Source organism: Talpa occidentalis, unplaced genomic scaffold (assembly GCF_014898055.3).
Source record: "Talpa occidentalis isolate TD23 unplaced genomic scaffold, MPIMG_talOcc4v2.1 talOcc4.7, whole genome shotgun sequence".
In the NCBI taxonomy this organism is placed as follows: Eukaryota; Metazoa; Chordata; class Mammalia; order Eulipotyphla; family Talpidae; genus Talpa; species Talpa occidentalis.
In genome coordinates, this window is record NW_023605083.1 from 122,445,243 (window position 1) to 122,468,823 (window position 23,581).

At 53.2% G+C, this 23,581-nt stretch overlaps 2 protein-coding genes and 1 long non-coding RNA gene across 9 annotated transcripts in view; 1 reads left to right on the forward strand and 2 right to left on the reverse strand.

Annotated features, from left to right (window-relative positions):
- Positions 1-3,422: 3,422 nt before the first annotated feature.
- Positions 3,423-14,070, reverse strand: SPATA32 (spermatogenesis associated 32). Of its 3 annotated transcripts, none has more exons than XM_054689109.1 (5): positions 13,943-14,070; positions 6,132-6,184; positions 5,326-5,371; positions 4,115-5,058; positions 3,423-3,559 (listed from the first exon to the last, which is right to left on the reverse strand). In XM_054689109.1, the coding sequence occupies exons 2-5, from the start codon at positions 6,176-6,178 to the stop codon at positions 3,469-3,471; spliced, it is 1,128 nt and encodes a 375-aa protein (XP_054545084.1). In that variant the 5' UTR covers positions 6,179-6,184; positions 13,943-14,070; the 3' UTR covers positions 3,423-3,468. The 3 variants fall into 3 exon arrangements, with proteins under 3 accessions (XP_054545084.1, XP_037349403.1, XP_054545085.1); XM_037493506.2 differs by lacking the exon at positions 13,943-14,070 and adding an exon at positions 12,393-12,492; XM_054689110.1 differs by lacking the exon at positions 13,943-14,070 and adding an exon at positions 10,918-10,968.
- A 68-nt stretch (positions 14,071-14,138) lies between these two features.
- On the forward strand, positions 14,139-18,317 carry LOC119230451 (uncharacterized). Of its 4 annotated transcripts, XR_008549456.1 has the most exons (6): positions 14,139-14,402; positions 15,061-15,152; positions 16,383-16,465; positions 16,661-16,732; positions 17,354-18,045; positions 18,201-18,317. It is a non-coding gene; the product is annotated as an uncharacterized LOC119230451 (long non-coding RNA). The 4 variants fall into 4 exon arrangements; XR_008549457.1 differs by lacking the exon at positions 18,201-18,317 and having other exon boundaries at positions 15,061-15,158; positions 17,354-18,165; XR_005121761.2 differs by lacking the exon at positions 18,201-18,317 and having other exon boundaries at positions 16,279-16,465; positions 17,354-18,165.
- Positions 15,366-23,581, reverse strand: part of MAP3K14 (mitogen-activated protein kinase kinase kinase 14) — a 39,622-nt gene continuing 31,406 nt past the window's right edge. For both annotated transcript variants that reach the window (XM_037491611.2, XM_037491610.2), the window contains 8 exons: positions 23,289-23,393; positions 20,983-21,146; positions 20,375-20,525; positions 18,469-18,843; positions 18,180-18,286; positions 17,616-17,760; positions 16,753-16,853; positions 15,366-16,403 (listed from right to left, as the gene is read on the reverse strand). In XM_037491611.2, the coding sequence (XP_037347508.1) occupies positions 16,239-16,403; positions 16,753-16,853; positions 17,616-17,760; positions 18,180-18,286; positions 18,469-18,843; positions 20,375-20,525; positions 20,983-21,146; positions 23,289-23,393 (1,313 nt within the window). In that variant the 3' untranslated portion in view covers positions 15,366-16,238. The remainder of the gene's footprint in view (positions 16,404-16,752; positions 16,854-17,615; positions 17,761-18,179; positions 18,287-18,468; positions 18,844-20,374; positions 20,526-20,982; positions 21,147-23,288; positions 23,394-23,581) is intronic.

Here is a 23,581-nt window from a genome sequence, read left to right on the forward strand (position 1 = left end):
AGTGTGCTTGGTGCGCTGTGACTTCAGGCCTGGCTGCTGCCTCTTGGAGTAGTAGCTTGAAGAAGTGGGGCAGTGACCTCAGACACCCCCACCCCCACCCTGTCCTCTCCATATCACGCCTGAGGAAACCAATGCAGGACAGGAAGTCACATGTCTCTGACATGAGGCCAGTTGGGGCTCAGGTAACTGACTCAGAATTCAAGGCTCCCTCCCTGGGGCAGGAACATCATGGGACCCCACAGGGGGCAGGGTTGCTGCCCATATCCTGGGTCCTGAAACTGGGTAGGACTATGCTCATTTCATCACCTCATTCACAGACTTGGAAGGCAGAAAGCCCTGGCTCATCAGCTTGAACAGCATCTCTAAGAACAGGGTCTGCAGACCCTGGGGGTCACTCTCCTTGCTAGTCCTCACCTGACCTGGGGACAGAGAATGTGGGGGATGGTAAGGAGAAGCCCTTCCCTCAGCCCACTCCTGCCTCACCAGCCTTGCCTCTCACCCAGGCACAGAGCCAGGTGGTGGCTGTCAGTGAGGACACCCAGGAAGTCTTTGAAGCTTACGATTCCATCGCCTGTGAAGAGAAAGAGTGGGTGATGTGGGAGCCTGCCCCTGCATACAGACAATATTTGGAGTTGGCCAGCAGGTCTAGCCATTAGAGATCCCAGTCTGCTTTTAGCCAAATGTCCACCCTGGGGGAGAAAGATCTCTTGTCCTGGGGGATCCCCAAATCAGGATGGGGATTAAACAGCAGAAAGTTAGGGGTAGGCATGTTGATCAGGCCAGGCTTCATGGAAAGGGAATTTTAAAATAGAATCAGGCCAGGCTTTTGTGGGCAGGAGAGACATTCTTTGGAACTAGATGTGGGACAGGATGAAAGCAGGGATGGGGGCACCCACCATCCAAGTCTGCCAGCTGCAGAGCCTCACACATCTTCTGCAGGCTTAGCTGGACACCCACGTTCTGCAGGACTGCTTTCATGCTGCACATGTCCACAGTGCCTGTTGGGCCCGAGCTGAACAGTTTGAAGACATCCTGGAACACTGCGGGCGGGGAGGGGGCCAGGCAGAAAGGTGGAGCACGCTCCAGGGAATGCTGAGATCTGCCCCTAGCTCAGATGGGGCTGAGGCCTTGGGTCACTCCAACCCCCTGGGCATTTCAGCTTTGAATGTAAAGAACAATGGCTGCTTGTTAAGAGCCATGCGGTTCTCATGTCCAGTGCACATGTTTGAACGTGTTTGTATGAAAAACATTCGTAACTCATGTCCAAGGCCACACCACCAGGGGGGGCTATGCTGGCTTTGGACAAGAGCAGGCTGGCCCCAGGGCTGTGGTGCTCTGTAGTGCTGCCATCTAGCAGGCACTGAAAATTATCAATAGAATGATTCTGCTTTGAAAGACCCTTGCCAGTATCAGGGCATGGTCCTTGAGGGGCTTTGGGGACCCCTAAATGTAGTAGTTCCTTCTATTCCTACCCTTATGGCCCCAGAACCTGAGCATGGGGAGCTCATTCTTTCTTATGCCCTTTGCTCTTACTCCTCCTGCCATCTATCCATCCATTCACCACCCAAATACCTTCCCACCCACCAATCCATCCTTCCCTACACACACACACACACACACACACACACACACACACACACACACACACCAGTTAGCTCTGGGGTTGTGGAGATGAGTAATTCAGACTGGCATGGAGGGGAGGTTACAATAATGTAATCACTGGCTTCTTGCAGTGACCCCAGCCTCTCAGCTAATAGTTCTGCTCCCACACCCCCTAATTTTCCTCTCTGTTCCCAGCCCTTAGGTCCTTACCTACCCATGCCAGGTTGTCAGAGATAGCAGGTTCTCATCTGCAAAGCTGCCTGGGGGGTAGAGGGAAGAGGTTGGGAAGGCCTTTTTTTTTTTTTTTTAAAGAGGCATGCATTTTATTTATTTGTTTGTTTGTTTGTTTCTTTATACAAGCACTGGGTACAGTCAGAAGTGCGGGAGGGTGAGAGAATTCACCAGAGCCAGAGCGGGGAGCAGAGCAGGCAGAAGGACCGAAGTACACTGCTGAGGGGAGCAGCGGGCAGCAGGAGAGGTCTGCGCGCCACGTGGGACCCTCCTCTGGTGGCTGGGGAGCAGCCGGGGATCGAACCGGCGCCACAGAGGCTGCGGGCGGCTTTGCAACCCAGTGCTCAACCGCTGCGCCACCGGGGAGGCCCTGGAAAGGCCTTTGTACCTGTTGCTGAGACATACCAGGGCCAAGCTGACCTTATCCTAAACCCAGCACCTCAGGCCTGGCCCTCACCTTTGAGACTTAGCACTTGGATCTGGCTGTACTGAACAAGGAACCGCAAGGCTCTTGGACTCCCTTGCTCTTTGGAAGGTCTGCTTAGCCTTTGTGGCTGTGACCGCTGCTGGCCCCATCTGGGTTAGAGCAGTGTGCTGCTGCAGCCTTGTCTTCCTCGTCCTGTTTGCCTGAGCGTCTGCTGGGTCTCTCAGGAGCAGTCTTTGAGGCTTCTGTGGAGGTCTTGAAGGAGGGAAGAGTTTGCCCTCGACCCAGCACATTCAAGTGCCCAGACCCCAGGGACCTGGGACCAGGCCTTGGGCTGCATAGTTCTACTTCCTCCCAGGATCCCCCACCCAGCCTGCACTCATAGTCCTCTTCCAGAGAGTTCTGTGGCAGTAGCGGTGGGCCCACCCCAACCTGGTCACCTGGACATTCTCTGTGCTGATGGGGATCTCCTGGTCTTCTTCTCCCTGCTGCCTGAAAGGCAGAGTCACAGGCTCTGGGGCCGATCATGGGCAGGTGTGCTGTGCACTTGTGTGTGTGGCACCTGAGGCACCTGCTTCCTCTGTGTGCATGTTGTGCAGGTCATCTGATGGCATCTGCATGCACGTGTGCACATGTGCGTGTGTGTACATGTGCCAGTGCGCCATCACACATGGCTTTCCTCTAGTCTGGAGGTACCTCTGATTCAAGGCTGTGGGCCCCAGTGGGCCAGTCCTTGGCTTCATCCTCCCCCACTTTCTGTCCCCCAGGCATCCCTTCCTGGGGCCAGACCTTCCTGAGAGAAGCAGGAAGAACTCCCTTCAGACTTGCAACTCACCTGCCCGGCCCCTCCCCTCACCCAGCTGACTTCTCCTGTGAAGACCCCAGCACATCCTGGCTTCAGGCCCATTTCACCATGTAAGGAACTGCAGCCTGGGCAGGCACTGAGGCTCCCCCAGATTAGTCATGAGTCTTTGCCACTGGCTTAGAAGTGAGGATAGGTGTGAGTGAAATGAAACCACCCTGGGAGTGCACAGGGGCAAAACGGGTGGCAGAGGCCTCCAGGGGAAAGGGGGGACTGAGGCAGCTACAAAATGGGGGTGCCAGCCCTAAAAAATGGAAACCAGGACGCCGCAGCCAGGTGAGCTCGCTGGTCCAAGAGTGCACAAAAAGTCTGAGCCGGGGGCCAGCACTGGAGGCTTTACTGTTTTTTTCTAGTCATTTCTTTGGGGGGTGGTGGGGGATGACACCTTAAAGTGGATTTTCAGCAATAATGGACTCTCTTTCTTGGTTCTCGGCAACGAGCTGCAATGCAAAAAGAAAGAGTGTCACTTTGGGGCCCTTGGGGTGGTCTGGGGGGAGGGTGAGCCCAGACGCCTCTCTGAGGGGGGGGTCTGGGGTAAGAAGACCTTTGACAGGCAGCTGACATTTGTGGTGTCCATCTCCAGGAAGCAAGGGTTCTGGGGAACCCTACCCCCCTCACAGCTTCCCAGCAGGGCAGACACTGGCCTGAGCAATTCCCAGGAGGGTGAGGCCAGTTGCCCTCTGGGTAAGGAGCTTCCTAAGCCTCGGATGACCCTTCTCACTTTGCACCGAGCACTCATTTGCGAGTGCTCACCCTCCATGGTGCCCAGGCCTCCTCCGGCCCTGGCCTCGGCACTGCACCTCAGTCCACTGGAACCTTTTTTCCAGCTGCCTTTATGAGGTCACTGAAGTGGAGACATCACAGGCCACCCCATCCCCTACCCAGACTTTTACCCCACTGTTCCCTACCCCCACTGTGCTCCATGAGGGGTGGGCCCACCATGCATCCTAGCCTAGCCAGCCCCACCCGGGGAGCTGTGAGCCGGCCTGACTTACTCTGGCTTGGTTTCTTGTGGTGGAGGGAACATGGCTGGTGACTGCACAAGCTTCACTTTCCCCTCAAAGGTGGTCCTCATGCCCCCTGGCTTGTTGAAGTCAAAGTAAGGGTAAAGGAAGTTCTTGTTCTCCTGCTTCCATGCTTTCTGCTGCATTATGTCTTCTAGCGGTTTCTCTAGCAGCGCTTGAGTGAGCTTTTCCGCCATCTGGTCTACGGCGGGCTGGGCGGCGCCGTCCCCCGTGGGCTCTGTAGCGGGCTTCTTGGCCTTCTTGGATGGGTCTTGCATCCTGAGCTCCATGTTGGGCAAGTGCTTCTTGTTGGAGGAGGCCATGGCCAGGGAAGTTGCCAGGTTGACTAACTCTGTCAGGCCAATGGCTGGTGACAGCTCAGGGGATAGGGGGCGGCTTCGTGGCTCCCGGGGCTTTGTGGCTGGAACCACTGACTGGGGGCTCGGGGCCTGGAGCTGCTTCTGGGAAGACACGGTGTCCTCGGGGACCCATGACCGGTGGGAGCACCTGGAGGCCTTATCTAGGCTTTTCTTGTCAAAGTGCATGCTGATGGCCCTTTCCACGCTCTCCTGGGAAGCCTGGATGAGCTTGTCTGCCCAGAAGAGGTGCTTGGAGGTCTGTACATGGATGGAATGGTGGTTGGCCGGCATCCGGGCCACCTCTGTGGCGCTCAGGTAGGTGGAATTTGACTTCTCACTGCATGGTCTGAAGGCCTGCTGCCCCAGCTCCTCCATGGAGGGGTGGAGCGACTCCCTCCTGTCGACCTGCGGCTCAGGCTCCGCGGGGCAGCACTCCACCGAGGACCCCGTGTCCAAGGACTCCGTGTCCAGCCCGGGCTGAGGCTGAGGCCCGGGTGTCATTTCCATCTCCGGCTCTGAGTCGAGGTCCAGGCTTGATTTGGAAGTGTGGGCCAGCGCTAGCAATTCTGTCTCCAGCTGAAAAGTTTCAAACTGAAAGCTGAGGAGGCGGGCCCCAGCCCCTGAGGTGGTCTCTGGCACCAGTTCCCTGCCCGCCTCTGCCGCTGTGGCTCGCTTCCTCCCTCACACTTGCCCCCTGTCTGGGGGCCAGGACATGGTGTGGCAGGTGGTGGGCGAATGGTGTGGGCAGCCGACACTAGCCTGGTAGCAGGGCCCGGGGGAGTCCAGGGGAGCTGCGCCTCTGAGAACCTTCCCCTTGCCCACCCCTGCGCCCTTGGCTATTACCTCCATCTCTTCTTCATCTTGTGACAGGTACTGGCTTAAGTCACACCTAACGCAGAAGGAGACCGAGTGGGTGACAGGGCTCCATGGGGGGAGGGGCTGTCTTCAGGAGGGAGGGAGCCCCTGCGGCCTCCAAGGTCACTTGCCTTATGCAAGGCCCCCAGCTCACTCCCTCTCTTGGATGTCCCCATCCCACCAACAATTCCTGAGTATGATTCTCCAGCTGTGGGCTTTAGGAAGCGTGTGGAGAGCTTGCTGAGTTGCCCCCTCCCCCAAAGCACAATCTAGATTGGAGGTGGTGGGGTTCAGGAAGCTTCATTTTTATCAAGGTGAGGTGATGGCAGCTCAGTGGAAATAGTCCCCACAGAAGGGGAAACCCAGAGCAATGCCCTCCCCTCACCCCTTCCCAAGCCCAGCCCAGCAGATCTGAGAGGTGGACGGAACAGTGGAGGGGGTGCTGCCACTTCCACCCTTGCCCTCAGGGCTCAGCCGTGGTGACTCGCTCTCTTTCCCCAGCACCTGCCCTGTTCCGCGGGGACAGTGCTGTCCTCAGAGCATACACCTCTGGGGGTCAGGTCCCATCCACGTCCCTGGGTGTGCCCACCACCCCTCAGTCCTCACCAAGGTCAGGGGCTGGAAGCAGAGTCAGGAGGTCTGGATGAGACCCTTGGCGGGGTGTTTGGAGATGGGCAAGATGGAGGGAGATCCTGGGTTGGGGGGGTACATGAAACCTTGGCAGAGGTGGCAGGGGATAAGGGTTGGTGGCCCTGGGGAGGGAGGGGGGCTATGATGATGGGGCAGGTTCTTACTGTGTCTCCACAACGTTCACGGACTTCTTGCCACAGCAGGGAAACATTGGCACCTGGCAGGGAGGAGGAGGTGAGGGCAGGAGCTGCAGGCAGAACAGTCCTCCCGGGTTCTGCACCAGCCACCTCCTCCCTCCCTCCCCGCCCCCTCACCTCAGCCCCTTTACGACCATCTTCCCATCCTGTCTCTCCTGTCCTCCCTCTCCTGCCGGTGTCACCTCCCCCACCTTCTACAACATGCTTTTTCTCATTGATTCAACACAGAAATTGAGATGCGGTTCGTTTGCCTGAGGCTGCTCCATGGGTCGTTGCTGAGGATTTGAATGCACTTTGACTCCAGAAACTTACTCCCCTGTTCTGCGTTGCTGTCCTAGCCAGGAGCCTTGTTACTATGTGGGGTCCTCACAGCACACCCCAGCTGAGCCTTCCTCAGCTCCCTCCATTCCTGCTCCTCTCCTCCTTTCTCCACTCTCTCTGGCCAGGCTGCAGATTCGCCACACACTCTAACCCTGGCCTCTCCTACCCTGAAATCCCTTCTCTCTCCTTCAGGCTTTTCATCCCATCACAGCTGGGGTCATCCATCCCCAACTCCAGGCCAAGGTTCTCACCCCAGGGCTGGATCTGAGCTGATGCTAACCCCCACCTGGTAGTTGTGATCACCCTCTGCAGAGGAGACCGAGTGACTCCCTGGGCGAGGGGTCCCCAAGTCCCTCCCTGGAGGCTGCTGTCATTTACTGCAGAAGCTTCTTTTTTGTCTTCTGGGCAGTGGGAGGAGGGATCAACCTGACTCATTCTCTGTGCTCCCCAGGTAGTGGATAGGGATGGATGATGGAACCACCACAATAACGGGCAGGCTGGGTGCCCCTGAGCCTCGAGAATGGCAGGAAGTGACAGTCTTGACTGAGAACTGCTCCCAGAGTTGTTTCAAGGATCAGGATGTGCTGTGGCCTCTTCTGGGCAATGTGGAGGCTGGGGAGGCGTGCTCGCTTGGCTTTGGGACTGGTTTGGCCTGACCTGGGGGTCTTGGATCAGGTGGGCAGCTGCCACCTGTTCCCTTGGTTTCCTGTCCCCACTGCTCTCCCTGTCCCAGCTCTGCTGTCCCTGGGCTTCTGACCTCACAGCTGTTTGCTTTGCAGAGTTTCCCTGGGAAATTGAGTCAACACCTTGGCAGTCTTAACCTCTCCTTGAACAGCAACTGGGTGTGGGTAGGAGAGTGTTCTGTGTGAATCTCATAGCAGTATGGTGGACTGGGAACAAAAATCTGAGGTTGACCTCCATGCCCAACTTGGGAGTGTTCTATTAGGGACTCAAGTGATGTTCTGTAGTGTGTGGAATGTCAATTTCCAATTTCTGGTTGCCAGCATGTAGAAATGAATTAATCTTGTATCCTGTAACCATCTTAAAATCTGATTAGTTCTAGTAGCTTTTAAAAACAGATTCCCTAGGATTTTCTACATAAACAATAGTGTGTGTGACTCAAGACAGTTCTACTTCTTTCCCAATCTGGATGTCTCTTGCTTCCTTTTCTTGCCATACTGCATTGAAAACAATCTCTAGTACAATGTTGAATAAAATTGAGAGTGAATCTCTTTGTTTTTGAACTTAGGGGGAAAGCATTCAGTATTTCATCATTACATGACATTGCCTGTGGTTTTTCTCATAGTTTTATTGAGAGGAGGAAGTTCCCCCCCCAAGTCCTAGTTTACTTAGTTTTTAATCAGGAAGGGATGTTGGATTTTGTCTGGTGCTTTTTCTACATTTATTGAAATGATCATATGGTTTCTCTTTTATATTGTTAATATGTATATTACACCAACATATATGGATGTTATATATCATTCTGTTAATAATGTTTATATTATGGTAAAATCTCACATTCCTAGATAAACTTCATTTGGTCATAGTATATTTTATATATTATGTTTTATTTTATATATATTATATTATGTTTTATATGTTATTGAATTTGATTTGCTCAATTAAAATAAAATTTTTAAAAAGATTTATGCATATAAGAGCTGGGGTACAGGCCAGAGGTGTGGGGGTGAGAGGATGCACCAGAGACAGAGTGGGGAGCAGAACAGGCAGATCTACTGAAATACACTGCTGAGGGGAGCAGCGGGCAAGACAGGAGAGGTCTGCTGCGCCATGTGTGGTGTCACCTCCCTGGACGGGGATCGAACTCATGCTGCAATGGCTGGTGATAGCTTGATTGCTCTGAGACTTTAACCCCTGTGCCACCAGGGAGGCCCCTGTTAACTTTTTTAGAACTTGCACATATCAGATATATTGCTATATAACTTTCTTGTAATGTTTTCTTTGTCACATTTTGCTATTAGGTAATTCTGGCCTCACAAAATGAGTTGAGTTATTCTCTCCATGATTTCCTGAAAGAATATGTATAAAATTAATACCATTTTTCCTTTCTTCTTGGTAGAATTCATAAGTGGTGCTTGTCAACCTGGGCCTGGAGTTGCCTTGCAGGAAAGTTGTTAATTACAAATTAAACTTAAAACAAACAAACAGATATGGGGGTATTTAACCTATTTAGTTCTTATTTTTCTATTGTGGTAAAGTACACATAAAATTGTCCATTTTGACCATTTTAAAATATATAGTTCAGCAGCATTAAGTACCTTCATGTGGTCATGCACCCACCACTATTCACCTGTGGGATATCCCTTTCTTTTTGAGTGAACTTTTGGAGTTCATATTTTTCAAAGGAATTTGCGCATTTTATCTAAGTTGTCAAATTTATTGACTAATTAGCTAATAATACTCCCTTATTATCTGTTTCACGTCTGTAAACCCTGCATGATATCACCCCTTCCGTTCCTCATATTTTTTTGTCTTCTTTGTTCCTTGTTCAGTTTAGCTAGGGATTTATCAGTTTTGTTGCACTTCTTGAACCAGTCAGGGATATGTCTGAGTCCTTCCTGCTCACCCTGGGATGGCATCTGCCAGGGAATAGTTCTGCAATCACAGGCTCCTAGTCAGTTTTTTTTTTTTTTTTTTTTTTTAAGATTTATTTATTTTATACAAGAACCGGGGTACAGGTCAGATGCGTGGGAGGGTGAGAGGATTCACCAGAGACAGAGCGGGGAACAGAACAGGCAGACTGATGAAATACACTGCTGAGGGGAGTAGCGGGCAAGACAGGAGAGGTCTGCCACGCCATGTGGGACCCTCGCCTGCCGGCCGGCAGGGATCAAACCAATGCTGCAGAGGCTGCTGACAGCTTCACAGCATGGCATTCAACTGCTTGCACCACCAGGGGAGGCCCTCCTAATCAGTTTTGTATGATTTTACCCTTAAACACATATAGCCAATCATCACCAGACATTTATGGACATTGTCAGCATTTAAGTGACAGATCAGAGCCTCCCCGGTGGCGCAGCGGTTGAGCGCTGGGTTGCGAAGCTGCCCGCGGCCTCTGTGGCGCCGGTTCGATCCCCGGCTGCTCCCCGGCCACCGGAGGAGGGTCCCACAGACCTCTCCTGCCGCCCGCTGCTCCCCTCAGCAGTGTGCTTCGGTTCTTCTGCCTGCTCTGCTCCCTGCTCTGGCTCTGGTGAATTCTCTCACCCTCCCGCGCTTCTGACTGTACCCAGTGCATGTACAAACAAACAGATAAATAAATAAATAAATAAATAAATAAATAAATAAATAAATAAAAATACATGCCTCTTTAAAAAAATGCATACATTGTACAAAGATGAAAAATGATGTAAGAATTATATAAAAAAATAAAATATTTAAGTGACAGATCAAAAGAAGAGGGGCCTCCCTAGTGGCATAAGGGGTTAAGTCTCAGCACTATGAAGCTCTCTGCAGCCATTATAGCATGAGGTCCATCCCTGGCTGGGGAGCTAACCCACATATGGCGCTGCAGACCTCTCCTGTCTCGCCCATTGCTCCCCTCAGCAGTGTATTTCAGTAGATCTGCCTTTTCTTCACCCCACTCTGTCTCTGGTGAATCCTCTCACCCCTGCACCTCTGGCCTGTACCCCAGTTCTTGTATACATAAATAAATCTTTAAAAACAGCAACAAAAGAAGAGATGACTCCAGAGTACCAGAGGTAATTTGGAAAACAGGGAGCTTAAAGAAACACTCTTACAGATAATGCTTTTATGGATGTAATATAGATATTGCACCCAAAACACAAGAATAGGATGCAATTCAATATTTAAAAAGAGTGAGAGAAAAGAAGAACATTTTGGCAAATGAAATAGGAAAATGTAACACATTTTCCTAGAATCATCCAAGAAAATAGAAGTAAAATATCAAGACAATAGAAGAGAAAAGGATCAATAGGAAAACCAGTTGAGGGATAGGAGAGTCAAAAAGAATAGAAACACAGAGAAGAAAAGCAAACTCACAATTTCCTTGAGCTCAAGGATCTAACATTGGCTTAAAGGGGTTCACTGAATGTCCAGCACTCTAAATGGCAAAAGATCTTTGCTATGAATATTCACTGCATCAGGAACAAAGAACATAAATTCTTCTAAAGTGAAAAACCAGTCACCTATGAGAAGAGCATCATATTGGTAGCAGAGTTAGCAACAATGGGTGCCTTTCAAATGAACCCAGAATTTTATATCCAGCCAAATTATCATTTCAGGCATGGAAAGATTCAGAAAATTTAACTTTGCTTTCTCTGGAAATTATTTGAGGATGTGCTAAGCAAAATATAGGTGTAAAACAAGAGAAACGGGAGTGGGGAATAGTAGTAGTGGAGCCATAGAAAAATCCCAGTATGTTAACTATATGGAGGCCAACCCCAGTACACACCTGTTAAGAGGATGGAGGGTCCTTGGCAGCAGATCTCTGAAACAGAGAAAACTTGACAGAATAATTGACTAGATGTAGAGGTTGAAGAAGATGAAGACTATGATAAAATCAAAAAGTACAAGCAAAAGGCAACTGGACGTCCAGGAAAAATATGAGAAAGAGAAAGCAATAGTGGCCCCTTTCCTGTCTCTGTAGTGAACAGTACTGTGTAGTTACCATAATGTAAGTCCTGTTTATTAACTTGCAACCTTCAGAATCAATATATAGATAAAATATGGAAAGCAAAATTGTGGTGAGGGGAAAGAAATTATATTTAACAAGTGAAAGCACAGGTTAGAGTCATAGAAGGAAGGCAAAGAAGAAAGTTGAAGGGAAAGGTAGGTGCTTCAAAATGCTCATCTATGTGGGATATAAAAAGATACTGTCTAATGTTGAGAAAAAGCTGTATATTAAATTTACAAATGTATCAGCAGATCTAAAAGTCATTTTGGGAGGATGGGGGAGGGTGGGGCCATTAGAGCAGGAAGGCGGTGATGTCTAGAACTGATAAACCAAGAGTTTGTAGAGAGAGAAAAAGGAAACTAGGCAGAAAAAAAAAATTCAAATGAAACAAACGTGGTTGCTCTGAGGAGCGAGACTGGAGTTGCGGTGTAGAGAAGTCTTGCTTTAACTGCTGAATAAGCACCTCAAGTTCTATTTAACCACATGCATATATTTCTTGGATGTTACAGAAAATGTTGAGCCTCAGCTGTGAGCCAGCCACAGTGCTAGGGGCTGAGGACACAGTGATGAACAAACCCTGCTGCTGGAAGCTGAAAACAGAGATCTTTAACCCCTATGTCTTTCTAAGGTGATTATTTTTCAGTTTTTTTTTTTTAACTGAAGTAACATGGGATTATAACATTATATAGATTTCAGGTGTGCATCTTCATAAATCAGCATCTGTATTTGATACATTATGCTCACCACTCAAGGTCTAATTTCATCTCCCAACATACATTTGACCCCATTTGTCTGATTCCACCCCGCCCCGCCCCCCGCCAATCTCTTTCTTACTCTCACTTCTGAGCTTTGACTTAAGAGTCCAGTCAGTGATTGCACAGTCTCCCTCAGGGGCAACCTCATCTTCACCTTGCCCAAAATACTACAACTCCTTTGTCATGGCTGAGCCATCTCCTCTCTCTCTGGAATGTGCCTTGTTTTCTGTTGTGATGATGCCCAGGGCTTACCTCTCTCTAGACACCTCTGGACTCCAACTCTTGAACCTCTGTCCTCCTCCTACCCTGCAACTTCAGACTCTGGGTACACAACCTCTTGTTGACCCACAATTAGAGGTGGGCAGGTGTGTGGCTGCTTACTTTGAATCTCTCATCCTCTGCACAGAATGTCTGGCACCCGTGGATGCTCAGCAACAAAGAAGTGAGTCCCTTACCCCTCTCACTTGCCAACCCTGCAGTTTACCCTCCATTTCTCACCTCAGATTCACACCCTGCATGACCAGATTCCAGGTGGCAACCACAGCCTGCCTGTCTGCCTTGTCTGTCTTTTCAATCTCGTGTCTCTTTGACCCGTCATCTTATCACAGAAATAGAAACCTCGGTCATTTGTCATCCACTTAGTCATGAAGGTTCTGACTTTCCTACTTGGGCACTGATCTTGTGTGGATCCCTTTCTGCACCCCCATTGCCTCTGTCCTCATCTCCCAGCTCCAAAGTCAGCACAAACCATGGACCTGCTCCCCACTGGCGCTTTCTGCACAGGCAGCTAGGAGGGCTCTCCTTTCATGCACAAGGAAATTTGCTCATGGTCACACAGCTATGAAGATCAGAGCCATGATCTGAACAGGTCCAATGGGCTCTCAACTCCATCATGTTAACTTCCAATAGGAAGTCTCTTTAGGCCTCTAACTGGACCACTGCAACCATACTCCTTTCCAAGCTGGGCTTCTCAGTGATGCCAGAGTGAATCCACTGAATCACATTGCTTCTGGTCATGTCCAGACACCAAGTGACCTCAAAGATCCTTCATGATCTCTGCCTTCTTTTTACATCTCTTGGTATCCTGGTTCCCTGCCTTTCCTCAAGCCCATGCCACCCATGGAGCATGGCACAGCCTTTTGTGCCTCAGTGCCTTTGCACAGGTTATTTCTAACACCCAGAAAATCTTTTTTGGCAAATTTCTACTCAAGCCTGACAGTCTCACTCAAATCTCCAGTGTTACCCTCTCTGTGACATACCAAGCTGTCTAACCTACCTTGTCATTTTTAGTCAATCATCCAACTCAGGACCTAGCACTACGGCAAACTCAGAAAGGGATGTGTGTGCTGTAAATGTTGAGGGGGTGATTTAAGGCATCTTCATAAACTTGTTACTCCATGGATTTGGGAAAAGGGATAAACTGCTCTCTGGTTGTTAATTCTTGGCACAATTTTTAATACTGTTGCATGTCCTCCTGGGAGAGAGGTAGGGAGACAACCCCATTTTAGTGGGGATCTGAGCGCCCATTGTTAGAAACCTGGGAGACCCAGTACCCTGAGGGGCAAACAGATGTGCTTACTGATACAGAGGAGGGTGCACAGCACAAAGGAGGTGCTCAATAAATGTTTGTTGAAGCAGACTCTCCCCCTATCCCCCCAAGCTCCAAGCAGTGACCCGGGACAGCTGGTTGTGACTTTTGGAGTTATCTAACTTGGGGTAATTCACCAGTCTTCCTGGGCACAAGGCCGCTTCTCTTTCTGTGTGTCCAGAAGCCCTGCAAGAACTCCCCGAATCTGCAGAAGCGCGCAGCAGGTTCCACCTGGGCGCGCAATCAGGGTCCATGCACCCCTCACTCCCGCTGGAATGGTCGGGCCTTGGTCGAAGTGAACTTTCAGGGCACCCCCCTCCACACCCCCAACTCCGCCCCCGGGCTTTGGAGGCAGTGGGAGGGGCCGGGTCCTCCCACCCCCTTCCGAAGCCCAATCCCTCACTGTCACTTTCCTGCACCGCGCGCGTTCCCGCCCCGCTGCGCGCCTGCGCACTCCCACCTGTCACCCCCATGCAGACCGAGGCTCCGTCGGGCGGGCTGGGAGAGGACTGGTGGCTGCTGCCCCTCGGTTTCCAGTGCGCTCTTTGGTGGGGAACCCGGCGGGCGGGGGAGATCGGGGGCTGCTGGCGCCTGTGATGTCGCCGCCTCTGTGACGTCCTGGCCGGCCCTGCCGCGGCCCCCCGCGGGCAGGAAACAGCGCTCTGGGTGGGGCGGTTGTTGGGGCGCCCCTGAAACGGTCCGATCCCACTTCCCAGCGGAGACCCCCTGCCAGGACCCCGCCCTCTGCTCTTGCCCACCAGACCCTGAGGGCCTAGGACGAGGGCAGCCCCTTAAGCCTGAAATCCTCTGCTGGACCAGCCTTTGCTCCTGCCCTGGGTACTCTGGCACAAGGTCGCTGCCCCTTCTGTGTGCCCAGGACTCCTCCAAGAACCGGGAGAATCCGTAGTCTCTACCCCAAGGTGTGCACGTGATTTCATGCATACACACTTGTGCACAGCTTCAGGGAACGTGTCGCCAGATGAGACAGGGCGCTCTGTGTGCCAGGGCCCCATTCTCAGGTGGGCCTTGGCCGAGGAAGCCACTCCTGAGAAGTCAGCCTGACCGGGGCAGGCCTCAGGGAGGAGGTGGCCGGAGGGGCAGGGTGCAGGCTTGGGCAGTGCCCAGACCTCCTCCTCCCCTGGGGCAGTGCTTCCCTGCGGCTGCCCGTGGGGCATCTTGCTTAATTGCTCTGATCCGCTAGTCCACAGCATGGGCTGGGTGCCTGGGGAGGAGTGATGGGAGAGCATCCCCACTCCAGGGCTGAAAACAGTTCTTGCCTGAAATAAGAGGCCGACTCAAGTTCCTGCCGAGAAGGCAAATGGAGGCAGCTGTTAGGAGTTCAGCAAGCCTGGGGAGAGAGGAGACAGCCCAGACCAAGAAACACTTATCACCCCAAACTTTATTGCTCACAAAGAGTTTTCTACAACGAGCTTTGCAGTACCAAGGCCGCAGTTCCTCACTTGCTGGGGGGGGGGGGGAGGGGTGTCTCCCTGGGGAGCAGTATGAACAGCCGGACAGAGGCCATGTGGGGACCAGCTTCTCCTGAGGAGTAATCTCTGGATACTTTCTCACCCCCAGGACTTGAGGCCAGCCAACCTGCAATGATTCACAGTTAATTTAATGCTACATGAGTTCTGATCAGCTCCTCCCAAAGGGGAGGCTCGACCAGGGTAATGGTGAGGGGTTGGGTTGGGAGAATTATACCTGGAGGTTTGTGGGGGGAACGTGTGGAGATAGATCAAAACAAGTCTGTCGCTTAATGGCCTGCTTGTGATCAGGCAGAGCCACCGACCGGCCCTCCTGGAGGGCGGCCATGAAAGTGCTTTGAGGTCATCAGAGTGCAAAGTGCAGCTGGCAGTGTGCAGGGCAAGTGACAGTGTCTCGGGCAGCTGGCAGGGCCTGACGGGGAAGCCGTGGGCAATCCTAGCACCTCTGTCTGCTGCTTTATGTCTATCAGGGCCCCTCCTCAGGTGGCTCCTGTAGGGTCAGCCTCAAGCCACCCCTCATCTTTTCAGATGAAGGTGCTGAGAGCCAGCCAGTTGTGCGGTGGTGGGCCTGCTGCTCTGGGGAAAGGGGCCAGCCACCAATGGGCACGTGCTGGGGGGCTGAGAACCGTTCCACTTGAACAGCCTCCATGGGCTTTGGCTGAAGCCAAATTCAGGTGCTGTCACCACCTGAGAAGTGTGGTGTGCGCTCCCACGGAGACGTCCCTATGTTGATCATCCTTCCCCCTGACATTGTCTGAAGTGTTCCAGATCCCAAGGAGGGAGTTCAGTGCTAGGCACGGGGGTCAGAGGCCCCCCCCCCCACACACACACACTGACTGAAGGGTAGGACTCCTGTACTGGACCTGGGTGTGGGTCCTCTGACAACAACACCCTCACAACTGCCTGGAGGCCCAGGGGCTTGTCATATCCTTGTGACTGGGCCAGAGGCTGCTGCCAGCAAGCAGTCAGGCCATCTTGTCTGGACCAGAGCAGAGAAGGCCCCCTGGGTTTCCCATGGGGAGAGGCCTCCTGCCTCTCCGCTCCTCCTCATGTAGGCACAGGGTATTCTTGGTGGGGTTAGGCAGGACCCAGGTGGGAAAGCCTGGCAAGTGACTTGCTAGCCCCCACTTTGCTGGTGGTAGCCCAGGTCCTTGCGCCGAGGTAGGGGCAGCAGATCCCTGGCAGCAGCCGAGCCTGTGTCTGAGCGGCAGCACGGAACACTGAGAAGGAAGGCTCTTCTGGCAGAGTGGAGCCGGTGGTGGAGCTGGGTTAGGGCCTGTTCTCTAGCTGGCCGTGCTTGACCCTCCAGTTCCAGGAGAAGCTGCCGTCAGGGGCCAGGGTGCACTGCAGGTCGATGCCCGAGTCTGGCACTTCCATGTCATAGCATACAGGCTGCCCATCCTTGGTCACCAGGCTGAAGGCTGCGGCTGGGATCTGGGGACAGAGCCAACCAGTGGACTGAGACAGCGGCGTGGGGCTCAGAAGCTGCCTCAGGGGTAAAGCTCATGGTCTTTCCTGCCAAGCTGGAGGTACCTCCCTTCAGCCAAATAGGCAGTCAGGGGTCATCTATCTGCCTTTGATTCTGCGGGACTTGGAGAGTCTCACTTGGCTCAAGCATGGGTGCTGGGGACCCCTCACCCACCACTGCCTTGAGATCCCGGGGAACATGGAGGCCAACTTTTCTTCCCTAGTTTGCCATCTCTACTTTTTCAAAATCTTCCCCGTGGAAGGCTGGGCCACTGGCTTCTGGGACTCAGCCTGAGGTACGTCCTTGTCCCCTTACCTGGCTGCTGATGCCAGTTGCGATGTCTCCCACCTTGACCCGGTGGAACTCCCGGATGTGCAGGTGCTCACCATTGAGAGACTGTATTTGGACCTTCACACCTAGAAGTCAGGGAAGGTGCCCGTCAGGACAGCACTGTGGCTCTCTGTGGAGCCCTGGGAAGGGGGTAAGGAAGCTTGCTGTGAGGAAGCTGAGAGATGACCTTCGGGAGGGAGTGGCCCTGGTGTCACACACCCTCTCCCCAGCTCTTCCATGCCCGGAATTTCACCTGCACACTGCAAAAAGCTATAGCTGGCTTCTAGGGGAAGTAGTGTTCTAACTTGCACACACAGCAGGAAGGGGCTGGACACAGACTCTTAAATGAGACTGTGGGCATTGCAGATGTGACGTCCCCTGAGCGAGAGTGATCCCGCACTGTGCCCATCACCAGTCTGCCACAGACCCATCTGGCAACAGAACCCGCATAACAGTGCTGGAAACTCAGCTCTCCTCTTGTTGTCTTTCTCCAATTCTGATCTTGACTCCCACGAAGGAGCCAGCACACCAGCTGCTGAGTTGGTGACTGACATGCTCCTGAAGGCCCGTTTCTGTTTCTCCTCAGAGAACATTCAGCTTCTGACTCCAGGCCAGGAGAGACCGGGCCTCTGGGACCTCATCAGCAGCCCCGAGGTCTTCATTGCCGCACCAGGAAGGGCTCCTGGGTGGCCTGAGCCTTTGCTCTACGCTGACTTACATTCTGGGCACCAGGGGCCTTTTGTCCCTCCCCTGTGCCAGGGGAAGGGGGCCATAAACCTCTCAGACTCCCTAGTTCTAGGTGGACTGGGTGCTGTGGGGGCTCTGAGCAGGCGAGTGCTGGACTTTACCATTGAAGTAGCTTGGGGTGTCGGTGGGCCGCCCCCGGGCCAGCACCATGTTCCAGCTGGAGCTTCGAGCCTCCGCCTGGCTGTTCCAGGAGTGCACACCGGAACTTAGGGTGTCCCTTGAGCTCTGAGAGGCCTTTGAGGGATTCTGAAACACAGGGTGGCAGACTCAGGCCCCTGGGCTCAGGGTATCGTCTCAGGCCTGGGCCTCATTTGGGACAGAGAGGCCGGGGGCGCTCCCCTGGGCCTAGGCTGGAGCACGGTGCCACTGGGCTCATGAGGGATAAGTTCATGAGGGGTCCCTGGGCTGGAGGAGGGTGAAGGGTAATTCTAGGGGACCAAAGCCCAAACCTCCTTCTCCCCCACTATCCCTAAAAGCCAAACCATTCCCGAATCCCAAGCCTGCTGAAGATGGATTTCTCACACTGCACGGGTGAGGACCCCTCCGGGGGAAAGGAGTGGCCACACCACCCTCTCTTCACCCAGGACTTGAACACAGCCCATCCCCCTGCTGGCCTGGACGGAGCCCCCTGCTCTGAGTCCTGGAGCCAGGCCCGGCTGACTCACCTTCTCACTGTCGTCTGACAGGGACAAGCTGTCAATGCTGAGGCAAGAGAGAATCTGCTCCTGTTCCTCCAGAGAAAAAGGCTGGGACAGGCTGTTCAGAAATAATTCTGTAGAGAAGAGAAGGTGATGGTGAGAGACGGGGAGGGGTCCGGTTGTGCTGTCAGGGTTCTCCCCGCACACATGGGAGCTGAGCCCTGAGGGAGGGGCTGGGGGAAAACCCGAGCTGGTGAGAAGAGGACAGAGCACAGGCCTTGGCGGGGGCCAGGGGCCGCAGCACCGTGGTCCGTACCTATTTCCAGTTGCTGTAGTTCCTGCTCGGGGAGGGTGGCTCTCCGCTCCAGTGAGCTGGGATTTTTGGCGGCGGCCGGGTCCAGGGAGAACAGTGGCAAGGGTTCCCAAGTCCCAGACTCCTCCTTGCCCCAGTTCAGGCTCGGAGACTTGTTCCGCTCTGGGGGCTTTGGGGGTAGAGGAGGTTGGAGCTGAGGGGCCCCACCTCTTGTGTCTTCAGCTGGCTGGGGCCTCGGGGCCCCTGTGGAGAGCTCCCTCGGCTGGGCACGCAGGGTCTGGTGACAGAGGACTTGGCTTGGTGGTGCTCGGACTTGCTGAGGTGGTGGATGTCTTGGTTCTTTATATTCTCCCCTCCAAGGGCTCCTCAGGCCTCCCACTGCAAAGCAGACGGCACACGTGATGAGCAGGAGCACAGCAGCAGACACTAGGCCGAGCCAGGTGGCCGTGCCTGCACAGAGGAGGCTAGGAGCGCGCTGTGGGGGTGAGGGCGGGCTCACCCCAGGGGCCTGTTTAGGAGGGCAGTGTGTGAGCTGGGCCTCTTCTATGAGATGGCCTCCTGTGATGGGGATTGGACAGCATTTCTTTTATTCCATTTTCCTTCTGAGTAACAGCAGCAAATTAGAAATTACACAATTGGCTTCAGAGAGGGACTTTGCTAATAGTAAAGAGAAGGTTTGAAAACAGTGGGCCTCCCTGGTGGCTCAAGGGTTAAGACGCAACCTATGAGGCTGTCCGCAGCCTCTGCAGCACGAGTTCGATTCCTGGCTGGCCAGGGAGCAACCCACATGGCGCAGCAGACCTCTCCTGACTCGCCCGCTGCTCCCCTCAGCAGTGTACTTTCGTCCATCTGCCTGTTCTGTTCCCTGCTCTGTCTCTGGTGAATCCTCTCCCCCACCCCCACCTCTGGCCTTACTCCAGCCCTTGTGTGCATAAATAAAGAAATCTTTAAAAACAAAAAACAAACAAAAAAAACTAGTTCTGGGGGTACCAACTCGGGGCTCCTGGCTAACCTGGCCTTCCTGACCTTTCTAACCCCTCCTCCCTTCCCCAGTCAGTGCTTCCCCAGGGCTGCCTTTTCTCTGGAGTGGGGTATAGTTCCACCTGGGGCCATCCTTATAACTACAACTTTTGGGGTGGAGGAGCTGTGCAAGGGCTCATCCTGTTTTTATTCCTTTTTCACTTCCATAACCATGGCCTTTCCCCTGCCCAGCCCAGGGTGACATTCCATTGTGTGTGATGTGTTACTTTGGGTTTGGCGGAGTTCTGGCGAAGTACGTGTTATTTTTATCAGTTTTTCGTTTACAAAGAGCCATTGTGTTGCAGGCCTCGCACTGGGGTCACACTATGGTCTGAGACCCAGCTGGCTGTGCCTCGGTGAACATGGAGTTGCTTAAACTTCTGTGGGGTGCTCCATGGGGATCCCTGCCTTTGGCTGCTCCACTCTCCCGGGGTCGGGCACCTGAGTGCACCCAACTCCCTCCCCAAACGCCACCGCAGTGCGAGTTCTCAGGTGTGTCCCCTGTGGCTGTGGCCAGGGTGCTGTCAGCAGTGTGCCCTCAGTGGCCTGGGCCCCAGGTCCTACATGTCTACCCCAGTGCTGCCAGGTACCCACTCTCAGTGCCCCGAGGCCACTGCCCACATCCCCAACACTTGGCATTACCAACTTTCTGGTTTTTCCCACTCAACAACTGTAAAGTGTTGCTGGCTTCACCCCAAATTCTCTGATTATAGCAGGTTTGAGCCCCTCTGTATCACATACTGTAGCCCACCCCCTTCCTCACCTAGATATTCCCGATGGGCCTGATGTTGGAGTCACCCCCATGCTCTGATGGGGAAACTAAGGCACCGAGAGGCCAGAGATCTTGTCCCCTGTCTATGCTCCTTAAGGGGCTGAGCTGGGCTCTCACCGTGCTGCAGTGCCAGGCTGACCGTCCCCCCTAGCTCCAGCGCCGACGCTCGCAGGGCAGGCTCCTTCCGCAGTCCCTCCTGGATGGCCTGGGCTGTGAGAGGTGCACAGGAGGGGGGGATCTCCTGCACAGGTGGAGGCTCGCTGGCAATCTGGGGGTCAAAAGGCAACATGTAAGGCCTGCCTACCCCTTGTTGCTCCTCCCCACTCTCCTCTATACCCGTTACGCAGCCAAAATGGGAGGGTCCTCAAGGGCTGGAGTAGCCTGAGGTAGAGTGAGGGCTAGGCCTTTTCTAATAAAAGGGAAGAAGGGGCTAGGTCGATGCTCCTGACCTCCAGGCCCGGCCTGTCAGGAGGTGGATGGAGGCGGCCCTGGGTGCAGACAGAGAGCACTGACCTGCCAGGAACTCAGGGAGATCCTCCCCAGGGAGATCCCCTTGGCCCCTGGGGCTTGGATGCAAGTATGTCCGTCAGGGCCCCACAATTGCAGCCAGGCCTTCTCCCCTGCTTCTTGCTCCCATGAGCCATGGAGGAGCAGCCACAAGGGAGGCCGCCTTGAGCCCATGGCCTGTGCCCCTGGCCCTGCTGGCGCCCGGGCACTGTCCTGACCTTGAGGCAGAGCGGCCCTCGGAAGTACTGGGTCCACGGGTGGCAGCCATTGAGCATGTGCAGCATCATGCAGCAGCTGCTCCACACGTCCACCTTGGCGTCGCAGGGCTTGCCCATCACCACCTCTGGTGCCATGTGGGTCTCTGTGCCCGGGATGTAGTCCCCTGAGGAGGCAAAGGCAACGCAGAGGAGTCAGCCCCGAACTCTCCCGGGCAGGAGCTGCAGCGATCACCCCGGTCACGTCCTGCCACACCTCAGGCTTGTCTCTGTTAAAGGACTTTAAAGAAAGAGAAAGCCTCCAAACCCTTAGGCCAAACCCTTAAATAACTTCTGGAAAATGGGGATGGGTCTGGTCATTGAAAATGGCAGGAGACTAATTAATGGTATGATGCTCCTGAAACTTTAGTAAGTGGGGAAAAAAGCCTAATGATTGAAAACTTATAAGAATAAAAGGCTGGAAGGATTGATGCCAGATGCTAGCAGTATTTTTTTCTAGTGATTTGTAGTTTTTATTTTTATTTGGCTCTACTTTTGCACAAAAAACTATTGGAACAGAAAAAATACTTTTTTAATAGAAAACCCCACAAAAATTATTTAAAAATGGAGGTGGGTGCTTATGTTCACTTTACAATTTATCAGTACAATTTAGTGAAAAACATGACACATTTCTAAAGGTTTATTTTCCCTTTGGTCAAAATGAAATCATTTTGTGCTTACTGTTATCAATGAAAGAAAGCAGGCCATAAAAGTGTGTGATAATGGTGTAGGATAAGTGAATTGGTCAGGCTTTTTAAGCCACTAGCCGCTGCGGCTATCACTTGGCCCTTGATCGTGTTAACAGAGGGTGCTTGGGAGCGTGGGTGAGGGGCACGAGTACCTGATTGTGGACCTGGAGAATGGGTGTGTGAGCATGCCTAAGTGTGCACACCTGAGCTTAGAGGCAGGGGCTATAAGGGCAGAGTTACTCAGACGGCTCTAGAAGAGGCGAGACCACGAGAGGATGCCACAGAGAGCCCAGAGAAAGAGTAAAGGTTCCTGGGGCCTCCCAGCTCCGCTGCCTGGCCAGAGCCTGCCTCTTTGCATGCCAGCCTCCCTGCCTGGTATACCTCTGAACCTGGTTTCCTGAGAGAGCATTAAAGCCTGAAAGATCCATTGAGGGCTCCAGGATTCTCCTCCGTCTGCCCGAACAGACAGTGAAGCTGCCTGTACTTGCTGGTACAGATGGTCTTTGCGCAGAAAAAAAAAAAAAAAACCACCTGGAAGGAATTACCTAGATTTTCACAATTACCTCTACTTTTACATCAGCTAACCCTTCAGCTTTTCCTTCCCCTTCCGTACCAGTTAACTTTGTAGTTGCCAATTATTTTGTAATAGGCATTAGATATTTTAATAACCAGAGAACTATAAGTTAAAAGAAACATTTCTCAAGCTCCAGAGCCCTGGCCCCTTGGTCAGCTTTCCCATCTGCTTCCAGACACTGCTCTCAGAGGCAAGGGAGAGTTGAGGTCATGGTGGGCCAGGAGCACAGCTGCCATGAGAAGGCCAGATGAGAGGGATGGAGCTGTGGGGGCTCTAAGACAGGAGACCTGGGACCTAGGGCGAGGTGCCCAGCCTTTTCTGTCCTGTCTTTATATAACAGGAACATCAGGAACCAGCACCTGTCAGGCGCTACTGTATTAGCATAACAAAACTTTATAATCTGCTTGTAGGGTAAGGTAAAAAAGTATCAGGTTTTTCTGCCCTCCAGCCATCAGGATGGATCCCTGCGGTCCTGAATGCAAGCCTGATGGTGGGCATCTGGAATAGGGTGTGGGCATGCGTAGATGGGATTCACCTGGGCTGAGACTGGGCTTATAATAAGGGCAGCGTCACGGGGACGCCAGCATAAACAGAACGAAGCAGAACCATGAAAGCAGCAGAGACCACCAGAGAACGCTGGAGAGCCCAGACAGAGTGAAGACTTGCTGGGGCTCGGGAGGCCTGCCAGCCTCCTGGCCCCCAGCACCCCTGCCTGCCGTGTACCTGGTAAATCCCAATAAAAGCCTGAAAAGCCACTGAGGCCTCTCTAGGAACTTTCCTCCTTCCCCCGCCTGCTCGGATCATAGAGATCATGCTCCGTGTCCTGTCCTGCCGCTACAATGCTGTAATCCACAGGGATTGCTGTGGCTGAAATCCATGGTGGCCATAAAGGACTGCCCCCCTCTCACTGGCATCTAGGAAATCGGGAAATTGCAGGAGGAGGCTTACAGCTAGTGCCTAGTAAAGGCTGCTGGCTGCCGCCATCTTGGAGGAACCGTGGGGCTTACCTGTGAGTAAGGACTTCCCCAGGCCGTCCGGTTGAAGGCACATAGCGTGGCCAAAGTCACAGAGGGCTGCACGGCTGCCGTCGCTGGACAGGAGCACATTGTCAGCTGCCAGGCCGCCCCGGGGAAGAAGAGGAACAGGTGAGTCACAGCCCCAGTCCAACCTGGACCTTCAACGAGGTAATATTTTGGCTGACCCTACATGGTGGCTGATGTTTCATTAGTCATGGAAGGAGGAGGAGGTTATCATTTCAGACAAGGGGCAGGCAGCAGGCAGGATCTCTGCGGGTGAGGGG